Below are 23,724 nucleotides of genomic sequence, written 5' to 3'. Positions count from 1 at the left end.
AGGCTCAAAGTCATGAACCATGAGATCCTGACCTGAGCCAAAGTCAGACAGAACCTCAACCAACCAAGCCACCCAGGTGCCCACTTAGCTGTTTAATATAGATGTATGTCTGTATCTCCAGCCATTCAAACTCCTACAGGACAGGGATTGTGCTTACATTTTTTTAGCAGCTCTGTTGAGATACAATTCATATACCATACAATTCACCCATTTAAAGTGTACAATTCGGGGCGCCTGGGTGGCGCAGTCGGTTAAGCGTCCGACTTCAGCCAGGTCACGATCTCGCGGTCCGTGAGTTCGAGCCCCGCGTCGGGCTCTGTGCTGACTGCTCAGAGCCTGGAGCCTGTTTCCGATTCTGTGTCTCCCTCTCTCTCTGCCCCTCCCCCGTTCATGCTCTGTCTCTCTCTGTCCCCAAAATAAATAAACGTTCAAAAAAAAGAAAAATTAAAAAAAAAATAAAGTGTACAATTCAATGGCTTTTTTTTTTCAACGTTTATTTATTTTTGGGACAGAGAGAGACAGAGCATGAACGGGGGAGGGGCAGAGAGAGAGGGAGACACAGAATCGGAAACAGGCTCCAGGCTCTGAGCAGTCAGCACAGAGCCCGACGCGGGGCTCGAACTCACGGACCGCGAGATCGTGACCTGGCTGAAGTCGGACGCTTAACCGACTGCGCCACCCAGGCGCCCCTCAATGGCTTTTAATATATTCAGAGTATGGGGTGCCTGGCTGGCTCATCCAGTAGAGTATGGAAGAGCATGTGTTCAAGCCCTACGTTGGGCTTAGAGATTACTTTAAAACACACACACACACACACACACACACACACACACACACACACACAGAGTGTGCATCCTTCACTACAATCTATTTTAGAACATTTTGGTCACCCCAAAAAGAAACCCCATATCCCTTAGGTGTCATCCCCACCATCTCAGACTCTAGCTGTAAGGCAACCATTAATCTACTTTCTTTCTCAATAGGTTTGCCTGTTTTGGGTATTTCATATAAATGGAGTCATACAATATCTGGCTCTTTGTGACTGGCTTCTTTCACTTAGTGTAATATTTTCAAAGTCTGTCTATGTTGTTACATTTGTTTTTATATTCCCTTTAACACTTAGCACAGTAGTTGGCATGTAACAGCCTTTTAAAAAATAAAATTTATTTTATTATATTAAAAAAACTATTTTTTTGTTGTTTATTTTGAGAGAGAGAGTGTGTGTGAGCAGGGGAGGGGCAGAGAGAGAGGGAGAGAGAGAATCCCAAGCAGGCTCTGTGCTGTCAGCACAAAGCTTGATACCGGGCTCAATCTCACGAGTCATGAGATCATGACCTGAGCTAAGATCAAGAGTCGGAAGCTTAACCAACTGAGCCATCCAGACCCCAAAATAAAATTTATTTTATTTTAGTTTTAGAATTATTTTATTTTAGTTTTAGAATTACAGAAAAGTTGCAACGAGAGTACAGAGAATTTCCACATACCACACATCCAGTTTTGACTATTATTATCTTACACTTTTCATAAATTAATCAACTGATATTGATATATTATTAACTAAAGTCCATATTTTTTTCCTATTTCTTTCATTTTTTTAAAATCTAATGTCATTTTTCTGTTCCAGGATTCCATCCAGGATATTATATTACATTTAGTCATTACATTTAGTCATCATGTCTCCTTAGGCTTCTCTTATCTATGACAGTTTCTCAGACTTTCTTTGTGTAATAGGTTTTTAACATGTACATGTTGAAGGGATTTAAATTGTTACCTGTAGAGGACAGGACTGTCTCTTTACATTAGAGAGTCTTAGGACATTTAGTATTTATTATCTAGTTACTTTATAAAAAGACCTCTATGTTAAACACTCCCTTAGTAAAGTTATACCACTGATCTTTCAAATGGATGCCAGTAGGGCAGAGTGAGCTTGAACTAACTGGGGAGGGTGGAAACTCAGGGAAGTTGCCACTGCTACTGTCTCCTGTCATTGTTTTGTTGATATTGGCATTTATTATTATTATTATTATTATTATTATTATTATTGAGACTATGCTGTAACAGAGGCATAGCGTCTGGAGTAAAACAGTAAAACAGTGAGACAGCCTCAGCTGTCTCACCTGTAAAATTGCCTTGCAGTGTGTTGAAAATTAAGGAAGAATTAAGAAAGTCCCTTGCATGGTGCCTGTGCTTGGCAGATGCATAGTTGTTGATTGATGTTAGAAAAAGATTAAATTGGAAAGGGAAAATAAGGTAAAAAAAAAAAAAGAGCAGCATGGAAAGAGAACTTCTGGGTTTTTTGTTTTGTTTTGTTTTGTTTTTTTTAGCATTTCCTATAGTGGGTGGAATAAGAAAGAAGATGACTTTGGTTTGCTTACATATTTGTTGTCAACTGAAGGACATCATCTTTGCTAGACGAGAGCCTTTGGGTTCTTTTTGGTTTGTGTGCTTTGAGTTTCTAGCCTCTTTTTGAAGAAGTGCTTGGAAGGCTATGAATGGTTAAGGTTGTCCTAACATGGCTATTTTGCTGTAGGTGCTGTGTCCAAGGAATGATACCATTTTTAAGCAAGTCTTTTCTCTCTTAAGGTAAGGATATTAATAACAGTGTTTAAATATAGCCAATATTTGCACTCGGCTAGGGTTCACCCATCATTTGTCTTTCATCATCTCCATTTGTGTGTCTGCTAAACATCTCAAGTATTAACTCTCCTGCCATCTTTCTCTTTCCCCATTCTCAGTAAATGACAACTCCATTCATGTAGTTGCCCAGGCCAAAGTTCTTGCAGTCAGTCTTGACACTGTTATTTTTCTCACTGTACATCCAATTCTTTAACAAATCCTCTCAGCTCTACTTATGAAATATATACAGAATCAGACCATTTCTCACCTCCAGTTTCAGGTCTCATGCTTTCTGTTTTGCTAAACTACTAGGGACCAGTTCCTTCTAATCTTCTTTATTACCATCATCCTGCCTCCTAACTGTTCCTCCTTTTTGATTTTAGTGTGAAGGATAGAAGACAAAACTTAGTTTGTATTTGACAAAACTTAGTTTTGTCTTCTAATCGGAGTGGTCCATTTATTTATTAATGTTTTTTATTTATTTTGATAGAGGAAGAGAGAGAGGGAGAGGGAGAGGGAGAGGGAGAGGGAGAGGGAGAGAGAATCCCAAGCAGGCTCCGAGCTGTCAGTGCAGAACCCGATGTGGGGCTTGAACTTATGACCAGTGAAATCATGACCTGAGCCAAACTCGAATTGGAGGCTTAACCAGCTGAGCCACCCAGGTACCTCCAGAGTGGTTCTTTTTAAAATCAAGTTTCTCTCTCAGAACTCTCCAACGGTATCCCATCTTACTCAAAATAAAATCTACACTCCACCATATCCTGCAAGGCTTTACATAATCTGTTCCCTCATCCGCATACTACTACTTACTCAGTTTTAGCCATACTGGTGGCTCCCTTTCTAGTCCTTGATGATCTAAGCACTCTCCTACCCCAGGATCTTTGCCCATTCTTCCCTTAGATATCCATATGGCTTGACCCCCTTACCTTATTCAGGTTTGTGCCCAGATGTCATCTTATCAGAGAGGTCTACAATGACTACCCTATGTAAAATAGCTCCCTCCACCCCAATCAGACTTTATTTCCTACCTTGCTTTGTTTTTCTTCATTGCAGGTATCACCACCTGACACATTTTATATATATGTATGTGTACAGATACCGGATATTTAAATTGTCTTCCCTATTTGTCCCCTAGAATATAAGCATCATGTAGATAAGGATTTTGTTAGTGTTGTTTCCTGCTGTATCCTTAGAGCCTAGAATGGTGTCTTGCACATAGTAGGCATTTAATAAATATTTGTTTAATGAACGAATAGATCCTTATAGTGATCTCGTGAAACAGGTCGTATTATCTTAATTTTATACATAAATAACTTAGGTACAGAGAGGTAAATTAATTGCTCTAAGATGACATAGCTAATATGTTGTTGGAGTTAGGATTCAAACCCAAGTTCTTTTTTCACTGCCTTGCATATATAGTTTGCTACCTCCCATCTTCTCTAGATGATAATGAATGGCATTTGGTGGTTTATTTCTCTATTCAGTAGAGATATTCACTGAGTGTTTTATGTGTGGCGGCCATATAATATAAAACAATGAATTGTATATCTCCCTGGACCACATGACAGTCATGAGCCTGAATGATTTCTTTAATCCTTTACATTTATTGAGGCCTCTCTCCTATTATTCCCTTTCCATCTTAATCTATTTTTCCATCATTAATCAGTCAACTCTTCAATAAGTAGTTACTTACTATAGAACCATTTTACATGTTCTCTCTAATCTTTACAAAAACATGGCAGGACAAATATAAATATTGTCATTTTACAAAAGAGGAAACTGGCTCAGAGAGTTTAAGATAGATTTTCAGTCTCATGGGATTATACTATTATTATCTGCATTTTAAAGAGGAGATAACTGAGTTACAGAGATCTAAAAGAACTTGTTGAAGGTCACAGTTTGAACGTGGTAGAGTCAGCATTTAATCACAGATCTGCTTGTCTCCCAACTTGTTCTGCAATTTAGTTTCAAAACTTCGCAGGATGCTGAACCTGATAACCTAGTGAGCTGACAGAGCCGTATTATTCTCTTCCATGTTCTTTGGTTTCGGTATTCAGTCTGCAGTCATTGCTGTCCTTTCCTCTCCTCTCCCTGGGCATGTTCTAATAATGCAAGACTACCACCTCACTAGTTCTTTTGCCTCAGTCTCACCTCTTCCCATTCATTGCTCACCTGCTGCCAAGGTTAACTTTCCAAAGCTTAAACTTGATCGTGTCACTCCTGTGCTTAAACTCGGCAAGGAGCTTCCCACTGCCTATACAGAGTAAAGACCAAACTCCTTATCACAGCGTACGAGGTTCTTCCTCACCTGGCCCAGGAGAACCTCTTTCACCAACTCCCCTTTTCCCTGCTGCTTAAGTTCTACCCATATCCAGCTGCTTGCTCTTCCCCAAACATACCACTTTCATACCCCTCCCTGGAATGCTTTTCCTTAAGGCTAAACAGTTGAGAACAGTTCTTCATTTTTAAAACTCCAGTCAAACAGTTTTACCCCCCTAGCAGAAATGACCACATTTTCCTTCATGTTCCACCAAATCTTGTATAAGTTTTCATTCTGGATCAGCAATGTATTGTGGCTCACATTTATTTACATGTCTCTCTCCCAACTAGACTATAGAGAGAGACATTTTACTTATTTTTATATCCTCAGGATGTCTGGCACACAATAGGCAGTTAATAATGTTTGTGGAAAGACGGGAAGGAGGGAATAAGGAAATTTCTAGCATTGACTTATCCTTAATGAGAGGCATACACGTTTTGGTAGTGGTATAGATTAAATGTGGGTATCTAATTTTATTCAGCATACTCTTTCCCTCTTTTTAGATTCAGAACTTCAGGAGAAAATCCCATCTGTTCTGCAGGTATGTGGTTATTTCCTGATATAGTCTGCCTGCTTTAAGTGACCCTCTAATGATCTGTAATAATTTTGTCTAGAAATATTCCTAACATATCTTTGAGAAGAGTGGCTGGGACCACATTCCACCCCTCACGTGGAATTGGGCAATGGGCAAGAATCTAAAGTAGTGGTTAAGAGCAAGAGCTCTATAGGAAGTTTGGATTCCAGCTCTACCGCATACTTACTCTGTGACCTTTGGCTACCTCGCCATAGCTTGCTTTCCTCACTTAAAACAATGAGGATAATTATAGTACAAGCTACAGTGAATTATTTGAAGATTCAGTGAGATAAAATACCTAAAATTAATTATTGTAATTGTAATTCCTACTATTTCAGACCTGTATTTCATGTCTATCATCTACCAGGCAAGGGCTTTTCTTACAGTATTTTGTCCAAAATAAATGTCCATTCAATCTGATTAACTCAATAAATTTCAATATGCTTCAACCCAATTACTTTCCCTTTTTACTTTGTCTATTATGTGAGAAGTTTCAAAGTAGTTGTTTGATTTTAATGACATCTGTCATCTGCCTAAAGAGTCAGAGGCAAAGGAAAAGGAGAAAAGAAGGGAACTAACGTTTACTGAGTGCCTCACATATGTCAGGCAGTACATAAAGAGGTTTTACATCTATTATTTTTTTTCAGAAGATGGCAGCAGTATGTAGAGCATCACCATTTCTACCAGCCCCACTGCCCAGCATCTCAAAATATGGGCTTATTTTTATTTATTCATTCTCTCAACAAACATTTATTGTACCAAGATGTGTTTCAGGTGCTGGGATACAACGTTGAGAGGATACAGTCCTTGCCATTTGGAAAGCTTACAGTCTAGAAAGAATTTTTTCCCTAAGAACATACAGTGAACACTTTTCTACCCACCAATTATTTATTTATTTTTAATTATTCATTTTTTTGAAGAGAGACAGTGTGAGCAGGAGAGGGGCAGAGAGAGAGGGAGACACAGAATCTGAAGCAGGCTCCAGGCTCTGAGCTGTCAGCACAGAGCCCAACGTGGGGCTAAAACCCATGAACAGTGAGATCATGACCTGAGCCGAAGTCGGACACTTAACCGACTGAGCCACCCAGGTACCTCTCTACCCATCATTTAGAATAATTTGTTGTTAACATTTTGCTTTCTCTATCAGGCATCATGACACTTCACTCTTAAACAGCTCAGCATTTCTAGAAGTAAGAACATTCTCTACATTCTGTTAAAGAACTGCAATACTATCATCTCACTCAGGAAAATTAATAGTAATGCTCCCATATCATCTAATATCTATCCATTTCCGTAATTACCTGCAAAATGTCTTTTCTGGGCATTGTTTATAACCAAAAGCCTGTGAAATTTCCCACTTTGTATTTCACTGTTATGTCACTTTTAATCTAGAGCAGTTCTACCACTTTTTTTATTTCTCTCTAATAGTAACATTAAAAAAAATAATTTATTGTCAAGTTAGCTAACATACAGTGCATACAGTGTGCTTTTGGCTACGGGAGTAGATTCCCATGATTCATCACTTACATAACAGTAACTTTTTGACTAGGTCAGACCATCTGTCTTATAGAATGTCCTCCCTTCTTGATTTGTCTGATTGTTTCCTACTGGTGTTGTAGAACATGTTCTGTCTCCTTCCTACAACCTGGAAGTTAGATCTAAAAGCTTGACAAGATTTAAATTAAACCATTTAAGCAAGAAAATTTCATAACAGATGCCCTGAACTTCATTTTTTAAAAAATGTTTGTTTATTTTTGAGAGAGAGAGTACAATTGGGGGAGGGGTAGAGAGAGAAGAAGACAGAAGATCTGAAGCAGGTTCCCTGCTGACAGCAGAGAGATGGATGCAGGACTAGAACTCACGCACCAACCATGAGATCATGACCTGAGCCCAAGTCGGACGCTTAACCAACTGAGCCACCCAGGTGCCCCGATTCAGGTGCCCTGAACTTCATATGGCATCCTCTCAGGAGATTTAAAAAAATAACTAAGAATATCTAATTATAAAATTGAAAGACATGCATTTAAAGAATATGGGAAATAAACATACATATACACAAGAAGCTGAAGTAGACAGAAAATAAAAATAATACTATTCAGAAATTATTGTTTAAAAAAAAAGTTATTGTTTAACATTTTGTTGTGTATCCTAACGGGTCTTTTTCTAGGCGTTTATATCTCTTTCTCCATAGATATATACATACATACATACATAAGTAGGTGGATAGAGGGATGGATTTTGTTTGTTTTGCAGTGATGGGAACAAATGATGTAATGTTTTATAATCTTTTTTTTTCTTAATCCATAGTGAATATGTCTCTACTACCTTGAAGATATAAGTATAGTTATTTTGAATGTACTGCCTTATATTGGACAGTTCGAAGGGGAAGATTTTGTTTTTTAATTTTTTTTAACGTTTATTTATTTTTGAGAGAGAGAGACAGATCGTGAGTGGGGCAGGGGCAGAGAGAGGAGTAGGCACAGAATCCGAAGCAGGCTCCAGGCTCTAAGCTGTCAACACAAAGCCTGGAGGCAGGGCCTGAACCCACAAGCAGCAAGATCATGACCTGAGCCAAAGTCGGGATGCTCAACTGACTGAGCTACCCAGGTGCCTGAAGGGAAGATTTTGAGTCTGGCTTTGAACATGTTGAATTGGAGTGCCTATGGGGAGGATAGTAGCCCATTGGATACATTGATACTGAATTCAAATTATAGGTCTGGATTGAAACTGTACATTTGGAAACCATCATATTGTCAATGTTAATTGACGTTATGACAGTGAATGGGATCATGTGAGGAGAATAAGTGGAGAAAAGGCCCAAGAATCAGGCCCTTAGGAACTCCAACATTTAAAAACTGGGTAGAGGGTGAAAGAGATGGCTAATGAGGTTGAAAAAAGGAGGCCAAACTGGTAGGAGAAAACCAGCATAGTATAATTTCATGTCAGACACAAGGAGAATGTTTCAAGAAGGAAAGAGTGGTCAAGTATGTTGGAGTTAGCACTGGGTGCTGCTGAGAGATCATGAAAGATAAGACCCTAACATTCTTTGTCTTTAGCAACATGGAGGTCACTGGTGATCTTAGGAAAGCAGTGTGTTGTGTAGGTGGGGTGGGGCTAGTTGTGGAAGTCAACTGTGAGTTGACAAGTGAATAGGGGTTGGAGAGCTAGAGAAAGCTGTTACAATGTTTTTATGACCTCAGAGCAGGAACAGAGAGAATTAGAAGGAGGTGGAGAGGAATGTGGGGTCCAGGAAAGGTGTTGTGTTTGTTTTTTTAACGTGTTTTTTTTCTCTTTTACACTTTTTATTTTGAAAGATTAAAAAAATAAGGAAGAGAAAAAAAAAAGATAATATATCACATAAACCCAGATTGGGCAATTACTAACATTTTGCTAGATGTTCATTTTATTTTGTTTCGTTTTGTTTTAAAAAGAGATTATGATCAAGTGCACTTATTTCCTAGCTTTGGTCTCTTCTCTTACCTGTCAATTAGAGGCAAAATTCATTTTGAACTGGCATGTGTTCTGAGTAAAGTTTTTTTTTTTTTCTTAATTACAATTAAAATTATCAACTAAGAATTGTAAATGCACTTATGGATGCATAGGATAAACATAAATATAAACTGTACAAAAAGGTGTATGATGAAAAGTTGAATTTTCTGTTTCCCAGTCTTACTTCCCAGTGGTATCTACTGATCACGATTTCTTATATATTTTTCAAGAAGTTGTGTTCATATACGAGCATATATATTTTATGTGTGTATAACTGTGTCTTAATGCTGGACATTTAGGTTGTTCTTAGTTTTTGCTATTTCAAAAAAATGCTGCAGCAACAATCTTTATACTTCTTTGTGATCTTGTTCCTGTACATTTGTAAGATAAATTCCTGGAATTGAAATTGCTGAGTCAATGGATTGTGATTAAAATTTTTGGTAAGTATCATCAGATTGCCCTTCAGAGAAGCTGTATTAATTTACATTTCTATTCTCTGGTCAAAACTGGGTTTAAAAAAAAATCTTATTTTTTTGATAGTAAAAAATTATGTCTCATAATTTACATTTCTTGAGAGAGTTTATCATCTTTCCATATTTTTATTGTCTATTTGTATTTCTTTCCTTATGAACTGCCTGTCTATATTTTTTGCCCATTTTTTTATTGGATTGTTTGCTTTTTCATTTTACATAGTTTTAATATATTAAGGAAATTAGCATTTTTCTGTCATCTCTGCTTTGCATTGCTTCTAGTTATCTGTTTCTTGACTTTTTGTGTTTTTTGTTGGAAAGAAGTTTTACGTTTTTATATACCTAAGTTTATTAATCTTTGATTTCTAGATTTTGATACTTGCTTAGAAAGATATCTGTTCCAGGATTAGTTTAATCTTCATGTTATCTTCTGGTATTTTTTCCCCTTTATATATGTAATCCATCTGGAATTAGAAGTGAGTAGGGATGCAATCCCACCCCCTCCCAAAAAAAATGGGTAGTCAGTTGTTTCAACATTTATCGAAACATCCATTGATTGAAAAATCCATAGATTGAAACTCATATACTAAGTTTCCATATAGATCTGGGATTATTTTAACTTTGTTCCATTGATTTGTCTGTATATTTGATGCCACTACTAACCCTTCTTAATACTACTGGTTACTATAGTTTTATAGTATATTTTAGTATTTGAAAGGTACTTAAATCTGAGGCTTTTGGGGGTTTTATTTTGTTTTTAAAGCTAGGATCAAATAGGGCATGTTAAAATCTATTGAAAAAGATCCTGTAGGGATCCTTTTGAGTAAACATAATTTACTCAAACAGTTTTCTATTTAGAGAAATTTAAGCTGTCTCTAGGATTTTTGTTGTTGTTATTGTTCTACTACTTAATTTTATTTATTTATTTATTTATCTATTTAAAATTTACATCCAAATTAGTTAGCATATAGTGCAACAATGATTTCAGGAGTAGATTCCTTAGTGCCCCTTACCCATTTAGCCCATCCCCCCTCCCACAACCCCTCTAGTAACCCTCAGTTTGTTTTCCATATTTAAGAGTCTCTTATGTTTTGTCCCCCTCCCTGTTTTTATATTATTTTTGCTTCCCTTCCCTTATGTTATCTGTTTTGTCTCTTAAAGTCCTCATATGAGTGAAGTCATATGATATTTGTCTTTCTCTGACTGACTAATTTCACTTAGCATAATACCCTCCAGTTCCATCCACGTAGTTGCAAAAGGCAAGATTTCATTCTTTTTGATTGCCGAGTAATACTCCATTGTATATATATACCACATCTTCTTTATCCATTCATCCATCGATGGACATTTGGGCTCTTTCCATACTTTGGCTATTGTTGATAGCACTGCTATAAACATTGGGGTGCATGTGTCCCTTCGAAATAGCACACCTGTATCCCTTGGATAAATACCTAGTAGTGCAATTGCTGGGTCATAGGATAGTTCTATTTTTAGTTTTTTGAGGAACCTCTATACTGTTTTCCAGAGTGGCTGCACCAGCTTGCATTCCCAAAGGATTTTTCAATGTAAAGAACACTATGATAAACATCCATGTACACCAGTATTTGTATTCTTGTCTGATTATTAACTTAGAATACATTTTTTTCAAGAATTTTAATGTTTATTTATTTTTGAGAGAGAGAGAGAGACAGACAGAGCTCGAAAGGGGAAGGGCCAGAGAGAGAGGAAGACACAGAATCTGAAGCAGGCTCCAGGCCCCGAACTGTCAACACAGAGCCCGATGTGGGGCTTGAACTCATGAACCGCGAGGTCATGACCTGAGCCAAAGTTGGACGCTTAACCGACTGAGCCACCCAGGTGCCCCTTAGAATACATTTCTAAAAGTCAAACTGGTTGGATCAAAGGAAGTGTGCATTCTTTTTTTTTAATGTTTACTTATTTATTTCAAGAGAATGAGAGCGGGGGAGGGGCAGAGAGAGAGAAAGGAGAGAATCCCAAGCAGGCTCTGTGCTGCCAGAGTCCATCACAGGGCTTGAACACATGAACCATGAGATTATGACCCAAGCTGAAATCTAGAGTCAAATGCTTAACCAAGTGAGCCACCCAGGTGCCCCAGGAAATGCATATTTTACAGCTATTGATGTGCATTACCAAATTGGTCTCCAGAAAGATTGTGCTATTTTATACTTATTTGGTATTTGAGAATCCCCCTTTTTTACACTCATCAACGTTGAATGCTACTATTTTTTTTTTAATATTTGGAAATATTATGGGGTGCCTGGGTGGCTCAGTTGGGTAAGTGTCCGACTTTGGCTCAGGTCATGATCTCATGGCTCATGAGTTCAAGCCCCACGTCAGGCTCTGTGGTGACAGCTCAGAGCCTGGATCCTGCTTTGGATTCTGCGTCTGCCTCTCTGTCTTTTCCCCATTCACACTCTGTCTCTCTGTGTCTCCCAAAAATGAATAAACGTTAAAAAAATTTTTGTTAATATTTGGTAATATTATAAGTTAAAAAATGCTATCCTTCGTATTTGTAGTTTGCATGTGTTTGATTACTAGTTGGTTGACTGTATTTTCATATATTTACCTGCCATTTGTCTTTTCCTTTGCCCATTTTATAATTGTTGTCAGGGAATCCTAGTGCCTAGAAGGCCCAGAGAAGCTCACCAATGCTGGCATGCCAAGATAATTCTACTTGAAAGGACATAGTTTTGTTGACATTTTTCACGAGTTCTTTGAGATATCCTTAATGTCAGAAATTCCAAGATTGAATTATAACGATTTTCAGAAAAGAGTGGGGAGCAGTGCCCTATTCTTACCTTTACCCGTCATTCTCTCTGTGGGCTTGGGTACCATCCCAGCTGCTCTCTCCAAGAGATGGGCATGGTTGTAGTGATTGTCTTTTTCTTACTGATTTAAACGTACATAGAGAGGTAGAAGTAAATACATAAAAAGAAGTCTAAGGAGCTTAAATAAAGAGAACTCAGAGTCCTCTCATTACAGCATGAGCAAAAAGATGGAATCAGAGAAACCTGGCACATTCAAATCCAGGTAGTTCAGTGTACTATAATTAGAAAAACTGGAAAAGTTTTTCATTGTAGTTTGTCTTGGTAAAATATCTTAAAAACCTTTAAAAAAAAAAAAGAGCAATTTCTGAGCACATACTATTTGTCAGGTGCTGGGGTATACCTGCCCTTGTGTTGTGTAAGGATCTGAATGGAGAGAATATCCTGTAATTAATCCTGACTGGGGCTACCCCAGTAATTTTCTCTTTCTCTCCAGCATAGTCCTGCTAAAATTACTTGTGCTAATTTTGAAAGAGAAATAAGTAAAATGACATTGTTTACCCCATCCTAGATTAATGGGTTTAGTTTTCAGTTTAATAAGCAAGGACACTGAAGGACAGTCACGCTGGCATATATAAAGTAAAGGGATGTGATGTGGGAGAAGTCAATACTGATTACATCCTATAATTGTGCTAATTGAAAGATCTTCAGAGCCTCCTTTTGAAACCCTGGGGTTCTGTGTCTTCAGTGAAAAGAGTTGCCTTTCCTCTTAGGAGGCTGCAATGTTAATGTGACAGCAGGAAAGCCAGTTTGATGACTAGGAGCAGGGGAAGAATTCAGTTGAACTTATTAGAAATCAGAGGCTTTCAAACTGGTACATTTTATAACGTAAACAACTGGCTCATTAAGCTGTTTAAACACTGGTAATTTGACCAAAACCTTTCATTTAAGGGGGAAAATGGTTAATTTAACAGTAGCTTGAACCAGCTTTTTAATTAACCAGCTGCTCTAATTATAGGAATTGCCCTAAACTGAATTTGAAAATGCTTATTCGCCAAGGAATTCCAGCGGATGAGAGGCTGAGGCAGGCAGTGTGGCGCTTTCGCCTAAGATGTGTCACCATCTCAAAGATCACCTTTTTGAAACCAGCGGGGAGGTGGCGGTGATTCAGTTTCTGTGTACTTAAAGATGGTGGTTGGAATCTGAGTTTTCTTCTTTATTTACACAGGACGTTTCACTATAAAGCGGAAGTATCCAAGAATTATAACCACAAAGTAAATTCGATGGTCTTTGTATGTTTAGGGCAACAGAGTAGGTTCATGGAGATGGTGATATTTGAGCTGGCGCTGGAGGCTGGCTAGGATTTCACTAGTCCGAGAGGTGTAGTCCCGGCAGGGGGGCCGCCCAGTATGGCACAGAGGCACGACAAGACAACTGCGTGGCTTATACAGAATGGCAAGCGTTCTTTCTGTGCCTGAGGAGCAAGCTCTAGAGGATGGAATGGGGGGGATGTAGATACAGTGAGATCAACAACAACTTAGCCAAGGCTACTGCTTGAATCTCCTAACCTACCCACGTTCTCTTTCCCCACCCCCTTGTCCATACATCAACCAAAGAGATCTTTTAAAAACATACCAGTCATATACTTTCCCTGCTTTAGGCTGTTCAGCTTGAAATCCAAACCCTTCACAAGGCCGAGAGTGGTGTGTTCCCACCCCTGCTCTAGTCTCTGGTATCTTCTGTGCCCTTTTCACTTTGCTTCAGGCACACTGACAGCATTTCTCTTCCTTGAATGTGCCAAGTGGTGTCCCACAATGGGGCCTTTGCACATGCTGTTCCCTCTCCCTGGAACATTTATCCTCTGTCTTTTGCCTAATAAATTCCTTTCAGGTCTCAATTTGTTTTATTTATTTTTTTGAATAGATAATATGTGTATATCTTTATCTACAATAAAGATACAAAAGAATATAAAATAAGCAGTAAGTCTCCCACTCCTCCTGCTTTCTAATCACTTCCCATCCTTGTGGATAACCACTATTTTCCTCTGAATTCTGGTCTCAGTTCACATGTCATTTTTTTCAGAGAGGGCTTCTCTGATCTTCCAGTCTAAAATAGATCCACCGGTTGTATGGCCATAGCCTTCTGTGCTTTTTTTTTCAGTATCACAATTTGTAATTTTATATTTATTTTGTGACTATTCCGTTAATGATTCCCTCCTCCCACTAGACAGTAAGCTTCATACTACAGCTCTGGAACCTGAAGACTCAAAGGGTCAAAGGTCTTAGATTCAGAGAGACAGAATTGGGATAGTAGCCAAGAAGATACCTCAGTTGTGTTCAGTGCTCCTTTGGAACCTCTGTCAAAAATACCTCCTTCTTCCTTGAATGGTAAATTCTTGCTCCTCTTTAAAGAATGCATCTGTTACCTCTTCTGAACCTATTCCCATTACCCTCCCCTACTCCCACCACCTCCCCCCACCGAGGCAGATTCATTGTTCCTTCCTCTAGGCGCTCACTACCTTGTTCTCATCTCTATTAAAGCAATTTGTGCACCATAAGGTAATTATCTGCTTTCCTATCATCTTTCCCTAGTACCCATTGAGTGTCTCCAGGGAAAGGGGCATATTCTAGTCATCTTTGTCCCAGTGTCTATACAGTTTTTGGCATGTACTAGTAAATGTGGAGTAATGCATATCATGGAAGGGACTCATGATATCTAGGGTTTGTCTTGATGAAATAGTGTGGGTTGTAAATGCAGGATTGGCTCTGAAGCCAATCTCTGATTGGCCTGGCATAGAGCAGACCTGCTTGGAAGTCCATTTTAGAAAAGAGAAGCCTAAGAAACATTTCACTTCTTCACACCATTTTCTTTTTAACCTCCCTGTAGAATGGTGGCCCTGGGGAAGATGAGGGCAGGACCACAGGAACTAGGAGGAAAGGGAGCAGAACCTAGGACTAACACTTCTCCAGAAGGTAGACAGTGAGTAAGAGAGACAGAGAAGAGCTGTGGAGGGCTGGTTCTAGTGAAAGAGTAGAGATAAGAAACTGATATCTGAGCTAGGAAAGATCATATCTAGCCAGAATTTATATTCCAGAAATTCAGACGTTATAATAACCCATCTGAGTACAGGCTGTTCAGTGAGATAGACCTGGGTTTAAATTGCAGTTCTGCCTTTCACTTGCTGGATGACCTTGGCCAATTCACTATATCTTTTGAACTATAGTTTCTTTTTTTCTTTTTAATTTTTTTTAACATTTTTTATTTTTTGAGAGAGACAGAGACACAGTACGAGTTGGGGAGGGGCAGAGAGAGAGGGAGACACAGAATCCGAAGCAGGCTCCAGGCTCTGAGCTGTCAGCACAGAGCCCGATGCGGAGCTTGAAGCCACAAACTGCGAGATCATGACATGAGCTGAAGTTGGCCACTTAACTGACTGAGTCACCCAGACGCCCCTCTTTTTTCTTTTTAAATTAAGTTTTTAATTTTAATTCCAATTCCAGGGCTCCTGGGTGGCTTGGTCAGTTGAGCGTCTGACTTTGGCTCAGGCCGTGATCTCACAGTTCATGAGTTATAGCCCCGCATTGGGCTCACTACTCTCAGTGCAGAGCCTGCTTCAGATCCTCTGTCCCCCTCTCTCACTGCCCCCGCTCTACTCATGCTTTTTAAAAAATAAATAGTTCCTTGGGGCGCCTGGGTGGCTCAGTCGGTTGGGCGTCTGACTTCGGCTCAGGTCATGATCTCACGGTTCGTGGTTCGTGCCCCGCGTCGGGCTCTGTGCTGACAACTCAGAGCCTGGAGCCTGCTTCAGATTCTGTGTCTCCCTCTCTCTCTGACCCTCCCCTGTTCATGCTCTGTCTCTCTCTGTCTCAAAAATAAATAAACATTAAAAAAATAAATTAATTAATAAAAAATAAATAGTTCCAGTATAGCTACCATACAGTGTTATATTAGTTTTAGGTCTATAGTATTGTAATTCAGCAATTCCATACATTACCCTGTGCTTATCATGGTAAGTATACTCTTTAATCCCCATCACCTATTTTACCCCTCCCCCATGCACCTCCCCTCTGATAGCCATCAGTTTGTTCTCTAAAGTTAAAAATCTGTTTCTTTTTCTCTCTCTTTTTTCTTTGCTTATTTGTTTTGTTTCTGAAATTCTACATATGACCAAAATCATATGGTATTTGTCTTTCTCTGACTGACTTATTTCACTTAACATTATACTCCCTAGATCCATCCATGTTGTTGCAAATGGCAGGATTTCATTCTTTTTTTTATGGCTGAATAATAGTCCTTTGTATATATACACACACTACTTCCTTTCATCTATCAATGGACATTTGGGCTGCTTCCATAATAATGCTGCTATAAACAGGATGGATGTATCTCTTTGCATTAGTGTTTTTGTATTTTTTTTTTGGTAAATACCCAGAAGTGCAATTATTGGATTGTAGGGTAGTTCTATTTTTAGCTTTATTTAAAAATTTTATTTTATTTTATTTTTGAGAGAGTGTGTGGAGGGGAGAGGCAGAGGGAGAGAGAGGGAGAGAAAGAGAAAGAGAGAGAGAGAATCTTAAGCAGGCTCTATGCCCAGTGTGGAGCTTGACGTGGGGCTCTATCTCACAACTGGAAGATCATGACCTGAGCCAAAATCAAGAGTTGCATGCTTAGCCAACTGAGCCACCCAGGAGTCCCTTATCTTTAACTTTTTTGAGGAACCTCCATACTGTTTTCTACAGTGGCTGCACCAGTTTGCATTCCCACCAACATCGCAAGAGGGTTCCTTTTTCTCCATATCCTTGCAACACTTGTTTCTCGTTTTTTTGATCTTGGCCATTCTGATAGGTTTTGACTTGCATTTCCCTGATGATGAGTGATGTTAAACATCTTTTCATGTGTCAAGCTACAGTTTATTTGTAAACAGGGATAAAAATAATTAGGATTAAAGGGCTTTCCTGAAGGTAGATCCAAGTGGTGCATCTCTGGGCCTACCACAATAAATATGTATATGGAGATCCTGGTTTATGCTTAGTATTCATACACACTGTTCTGTATCTTAGGTTTTTATTTTTGTTGTTATTCACTTGGCAATGTGTGTTGGAAGTTGTTCTATATTAGCACAAATAAATAGATGGTTTGTAAAACTTTGTGGAAATTTGTGATTGTCCTCTTACCTGGCTATATTTGTCACCCATCTCCTTCTCTGTATGGCCCATATGAGAAACTTTAAAAGGATTATTGCCTGTTGGGGGACAAGAGAAAACAAGAACACTGTGAGAAAGTATTTTGTCCTCCTACCACCAGTGGCTGTAGCAGGAGATAATTTCTCAAGGAAAGATAGGTAGTGGGGATTGGATATAGTCCAGGGCCCAAAAGTTGAGAAAAAAAGGGGTAAACTGAGAGTCAGTCCAGGATTAAGAAGTAGCTCTAGTCCTTTAATCGGTAAGTGGCCTGCTGTCCTCAAATATTCCCAGTCTTGTGGTGGAAAATTTGTCTCTTCATGTGTGATCTGTCTGCCCTGGAAGAGTTTTGAAACCGGTTTGTCTTATTTTCTGTCTTTTAGGTGGCATTCTGTTGAGCACCAGTCGGCACTACAAGACAAAGCCTACCCATGGCATTGGAAGATATAAGCACCTAGTTAAAGCCCAGGAGGTAAAGGGAACAGGGGTCCATTTTAGAAAAGGACAGTGTACAACTTTTGCCAAGAACTAAAGATCAGACACACACTGGTTGGATAATATTGGAGGTAGAAAGGATGGGGGGTCATCCTTTAGTCATCTCCAGTTATTTCATTTGGATATTATCTACGGTGGGGCTGCTTCTGCCAGCTCTTGATCTTGTCCATATACCAGGTTATCACAGGGAAACGCAAATGATTTGGCTTCATTACTTGTGGTACTTTAAAAGAGTATCTTCTTAGTACTTATTTCAGTATGGACCTCACATTAAATGATATGCACTTGACTTGAATGGTTTGTGGCAAGTAGAGGCAGATTACATTTTCAGCCAAATAGTTTTATAGTATTTGCAGATTTAAAATATGTTGATGTTCCTTGAATCCATTATCACAGATAACTGGGAGTTAGTTCCAAGCATTCTAAGATTATTTAGCCCATTTCTTAGGATTCCCACAGCAACAGGATTGCTTCAGTGGTGGTTAGATTTCTGTGGATGTGCAGAGGATTTTGTTGGTGAGGTGGACACAACACCGGCCTGAAAGTCAGAAGGTCTGGCTTTGAGTCATGATTCTAGCACTTCCTGTAAACAGTACAGTTAAGAAGGCTTTTGCTCTTCTACTTAGGGAGACTTCAACATCACTTTTGGTTCTTTGGTTTATTGTAATGCTTCCATGTAACCCTGAACATCTCCTGCTGCCCCTCTTTCTCCTTGGCAGAGGTCCACCACTGTCTTTGGGCCTCAGAAGCCACTAAACTTGCATGTTCTCCTGAGCGTCATCTTTGTAGTAAGGAATTTCAGAGGAACATTGCCACATCTGGCAGCCTCCCAGCAGGGAACAACCCAAATAAATTGTTCATTTGTGGTTTGTAGTGGGAAGAGACCTTAACTGGGAACCAGGAAACTTGTGTTCTAGGTTTGGTTATGCTACTTATTACACCTTCACAACTCTGGATAAGTTAACTTTACCCCTCTGGGCATTGTAGGCCCTGAAATTATATGTAAAATGTTTTCTGTGTGTGATTTTTTTTCTGGGAAGAGAGTCCATAGCTTTTATGAGTCTTCATAAAGGCTGAGGAACTGGATTAGAATTATCTTTAAGACTCTTTCAGCTCTGAGGGAAGCCTGGGTGGCACAGTTGGTTAAATGTCCGACTCTTGATCTTGGCTCAGGTCATGATTCACAGTTCGTGGGTTCAAGCCCCGCATCAGGCTCTGCACCATCAGTGCAGAGGCTGCTTGAGATTGTGTCTCTCTTTCTCTCTGTCCCTCCCCCGCTTGTGCTTGCTCTCTCTCTCTCAAAATAAATAAATAAACAAACAAACAAACAAACAAACAAACTTTAAAAAATTAAAAAGAGTCTTTTAGTTCTGATATCATGTAACTCTGGTGTTCTGAAATAATTGTTGAATGTCTGTTATGTGCTAGGCATTGTTGAGGGTGCCTTGCCTATTCAGACTGGGTTGTAATAAAATTTTATAGGATGAATGAACAAGACCTGGTTCACACTCAGAGGGCTGATAAACCATTAGAGATAAGACACAGATACTTATGCTCCCAAGCAGAAAGCGACAGGTGCTAAAAGGAAGATAACAAGGTGCTATTAAAATTTAAAAGGAGTGACTTACACCCTCTTTGAGTTGTGACACCTTAAAGTAGTTGTTGGAGTTGTTTTATTTTGGGATATCCCTCTTCTAAAAGTCCCACGTAAATTAGTAGGAAATAAAATTCATTCTGTTTGAGCCTGTGTTCTTTGTTTTTTTGTTAATTTCTTGGGATTTTTTTCCTCTAAAAGATAATTTTATGCATGTGCCATGCTCTGACCTTCTCCCTAATTTGGTATAAAAGGAAGCTCAATGCCACATTAGTGCCATCTGTCCCTGTCTTTCTCCCTACTCTCTTCTCCCGTCTCAGGGATACCATGCTTTAACTGCATTGGGCCTCTCACTTTTCATCCAAATCATCATACCGTTTCAAGGTTGTTCTGTCTACTTGGAAGGTCTTTCCCTTTTCACTTGGTTAATACGTCATCAAACCTTTAAATTCTTGCGGGGAAATGGGGTGAGGAGGAAAACAATGAATCTCCCCTTGTGAGAAACCTTCCTGGGTTCCCTGTACCTGGGCTACTTGTCCTACCATGAGCTGCCAGAATTCCTTGTGCTTCCTCTGTCTTAGGACTTACTGCTCTGTTGTAATGATCTGTTTGATGACCATCTCCCCTTCCAGATGGTGAGCTCTCTAAGGGTAGAGGCCGTGTCTCGTTTCTCTCTGCACCCTCAGTGTGTAGCAGAGGGCCAGGTATCAAGTAGAGGACAGGAAATTGATAGAGCTGAACTGAAATGTGGTTATTGGAACTGCCCCGAGGTTTTGTAAATCAAAGCTGGCAAACACAACCCACTATTTGCAAACAGCTGGCTCCAGATAACCTTAGTTGCTTGAAGGGAGTGATGCTCTCTTTGGTTAGTGCTGTAGGCTTTTCTCTGATGTCATTCATTATCCCTCGGTGTCTAACCAGATAGTAGTGGTCACTGATGCAGGCCCCTTGCTTCCGACACAGGACAGCACATGAAAACTCTTGTCTGCCAACTTGCAGAGGCTCTGTCCCAGGTCCCTGTCTCTTTTGCCACCCCCCCCCCCCGCCCCCAGTAAATTTGACTAGAAAAGCTAGAAAGGATCTTGTGGTCCCCTTTCTTTCCCTAAGCATAGCACCTAGAAAAAACAATAAGCAGCCAAAGTCCCTTCCTTCCCTCTCTAGTATCCAGGCTGGGCCCTCTACTCTCTTGAGCCCCCAACCTTAAGACAAGAGTTAATTCTCATGTACAGAGTGCCCAGATCTTGTCCCATTTCTGCTGGTGTAATCTCACATCCTGTAAGACCCAGCTTGACTGTGGCAGTGAGGGATCACATTCAGAGATAATCTCCAGGCCTAACACTGTGTCTGAATGTATAGATCTCATTATTTCCTCAAGGCCCTGAATCATTCTATTGAATTTAAAAGGCTTTGGATTGTTTGGAATGTTTATTTCTATGAAATGAAAATAATGTAGTCCTTCATATTGGTGTAGCACTAGGTTATTTCTCCCAAGACCAGAGACTTGCCCTCAGCTGTTATTAATTGGGGTATTAATCCAAGACTCAGAGAACTGCTAAGAGGAAGGTATGGGAGGATGAAATGGAGGCAACATAAATTGCTGTCAGTTTGTAATTGTTCTGTGTTCTATTTTCTAGGCCCTGGGGCAAGAGAGTAATGTGTATCTTTTGTAATGTAGGCAATTTACTTCCCCTTTCTAGAATGGCCCCCTAGGAGTCAAGATGTCTTCTGTCTTGGAAACTGTTTGCACTGTTGACATACAGGAGGTGTCTGTCATTTATGACACCTATTTAGTTTATTGTAACACCCATAGATAGATTAGCTCCCACAGCCACAAGGCTGTGAGGAGACTGTGGCATCGTTCCCAGAAAAATCAGCAAATCAGAATCACTTGATAGTGACAGTCCTAGCTTCCTGGGAACAGAAAGATTGGTTTTGCCAGTGCAGTAACCATAGGGCTAGACTTGGATTTAGGACTGGCTTAGGGAAGAGTTGTTTTAAATTAGCATCTATGTTTTTCCTCAAGTCTGCCTCTTGTAACTCACTGAAAAGTAAAGCCATCATTGAGCATCTACTATGTGCCAGGCACTGTGTGAACACAAGTGATGCTTGGGTGAATGGGACACAGTCGCTTCTTACCCAAAGCATACAGCAGGCTAGGAAAGGTAGTGCTCAAAAATGTAACTAACCGTACATGGTAAGTGCTTTACTAGAAGAATGAACTGACAAGAGAACAAAATTAAGGAAGCAATTCTCCCTGAAAGGGTCAGTGAAGGTGTTATGGAAGTCAGCTCTACAGACATTTACTAAATGCCACCTACATCATACACTGAGTATGTAAAGTGAACTGACCCTAGGAATAACCAGCTGCTTGGGATACACTGGGAAACACTGGGGCTATAAAGAACATGATAGAGTTCCCCAGAACTTTTCTGAGTGATTATTAATGATGACCTGACTCTTAGCCTGTGCCATTAGAGTGCCCTGGTCTCTAGCCCACCAGTCTCATTCTGCCTTGCCTGTTCTGCTGAATTACAATAATGTCAGAGTTTTAGAGGGAGTCATATTTGATATGAATAGTAGTAATGATCCCTTTCCATTTCCAAAGTGCTTTCACATCCATTATCTCAGTGCCTCTCAAGCCATGTGCTTTTGGAACACTAGTGATCCTAGAGCCAAACCTCTCCTCAAGTGTACTAATGGCAATCTTCCGCATTTAAGTTTCCACAATTTAGAACCTAAATTTCAGGTTTTTTCCCCAATCAGTTTTACTTGATGAAAACAAATATTAACAGAGAAACTCAGATATGTCTTCTTTTTTTTTTCATATTTTTTGAGATGCAGAGAACTCCATTTATATAATATAACCATATTTTCTGGTAGTAAAGTCATTCTTGTTGTATATGATCCACGTATCTTGACAAACATTTTATGGTGTTTCACAAAGAAAAACATGGTTTTGTTAGGCCCTTTGCAACCAACAAATTTGAAAAGCATGCCATTTGATTCACCAACTATCCTGTGAGATAGGCAGGGTGGAAAAGGAAACTGATTGAAGGGCATTAATGATTTCTCTATGACATATGTCTAGTGAATGACGGAACCCAAACAAGAATTCAGTTCAGTCCAACTCAACATTTAATGTTTCTGGGCTCAAGGAATAGAGAAATGAATGAGATGTAGTAGCTTCTTATGGGAATTGAGATAGTAGTTTGGTTGCCATAATAGAGAGATCCACTTAATCTAGAGGCATAAACAAGATAGAAGCTTACTTCTCTCTCACATAAAAGCATAAGTAGATATTCTAGCTTTTGGCTTTGCCACACTTACCATACTGCTTCTAACCCCTAGTCCTGAGATGGCTGCTCCCTCTTCAGCCATCATGTCCACATTCCATCAAGCAGGCTGGAGAAAGGGAAAGTAGTGTACATAAGCTCTTGTCCCACTGGCTGGAAGTGAGTCATATAACCATACCTAGCTACAAGATTGCTTGGGACATGCAGTTTTTATTATAAATGGTCATATACCCTGCTAAAATCCAGCAGTTCTGTTATTTTTTTTTTTACTTTGATTTCCTTAATTATTCTTTCATGAATAAAGTTTGCCATCTGCCAACTGTTGTGTTTCAGCAGTTATCTTATTAAAGGAGAAATGGAGAATAGATATTGAGGAAACTGGCAGGCTCTGCACACTTTGCCTAAAGGGAAAGACAGAGGTTAAGAGAAATGTTTTGGAATTAGGCAGACCTGAGTTAAAGATTCAGCTCTGATGCTTACTAGTTGTATGTCCTTGGATACATCATTTAACTTTTCCAAGCCAGAGTTTCCTAGGCTTTATGTAGGAATTATACTTCCCAATGTTGTTGTGAGAAATAAATTAAGAAAACTTTAAGTACTTAGCACAGTGTTTGAAATATAGAGCCCATAAGTGGTAATGATGATGGTGATAGCATTAGTCTGCCTTTTTACAATCCCGTAGCATTCTATTTTCCTCTCGTAAAACATGCATCTCCTTAAAATTACTTGTTCTGTATATGCCTTTCCTTATAGATTGTAAGTGTTAGTGAGCAGAGACAATGGCTGTCTTATTACCTATCATATCCCTAATGCTAACCATGGTCTTGCTCATCACTAGTGGTCAGTAAATATTTGTTGAATAAATGCAGAGGCATACATGTGATTGGTAGTGGTATATATGGTGGAG

The 23,724-nt window shown here is 39.4% G+C and overlaps 1 protein-coding gene across 2 annotated transcripts in view; it reads left to right on the top strand.

The window, feature by feature from the left end:
* MRPL48 (mitochondrial ribosomal protein L48) overlaps nt 1–23,724 on the top strand; it is a 53,125-nt gene that overhangs the window by 7,208 nt on the left and 22,193 nt on the right. For both annotated transcript variants that reach the window (XM_030331162.1, XM_030331161.1), the window contains exons 2-4: nt 2,531–2,583; nt 5,440–5,477; nt 17,819–17,907. In XM_030331162.1, the coding sequence (XP_030187022.1) occupies nt 2,531–2,583; nt 5,440–5,477; nt 17,819–17,907 (180 nt within the window). The remainder of the gene's footprint in view (nt 1–2,530; nt 2,584–5,439; nt 5,478–17,818; nt 17,908–23,724) is intronic.

Source organism: Lynx canadensis, chromosome D1 (genome assembly GCF_007474595.2).
Source record: "Lynx canadensis isolate LIC74 chromosome D1, mLynCan4.pri.v2, whole genome shotgun sequence".
In the NCBI taxonomy this organism is placed as follows: Eukaryota; Metazoa; Chordata; class Mammalia; order Carnivora; family Felidae; genus Lynx; species Lynx canadensis.
This window is presented reverse-complemented; position numbering and strand designations above follow the sequence as displayed.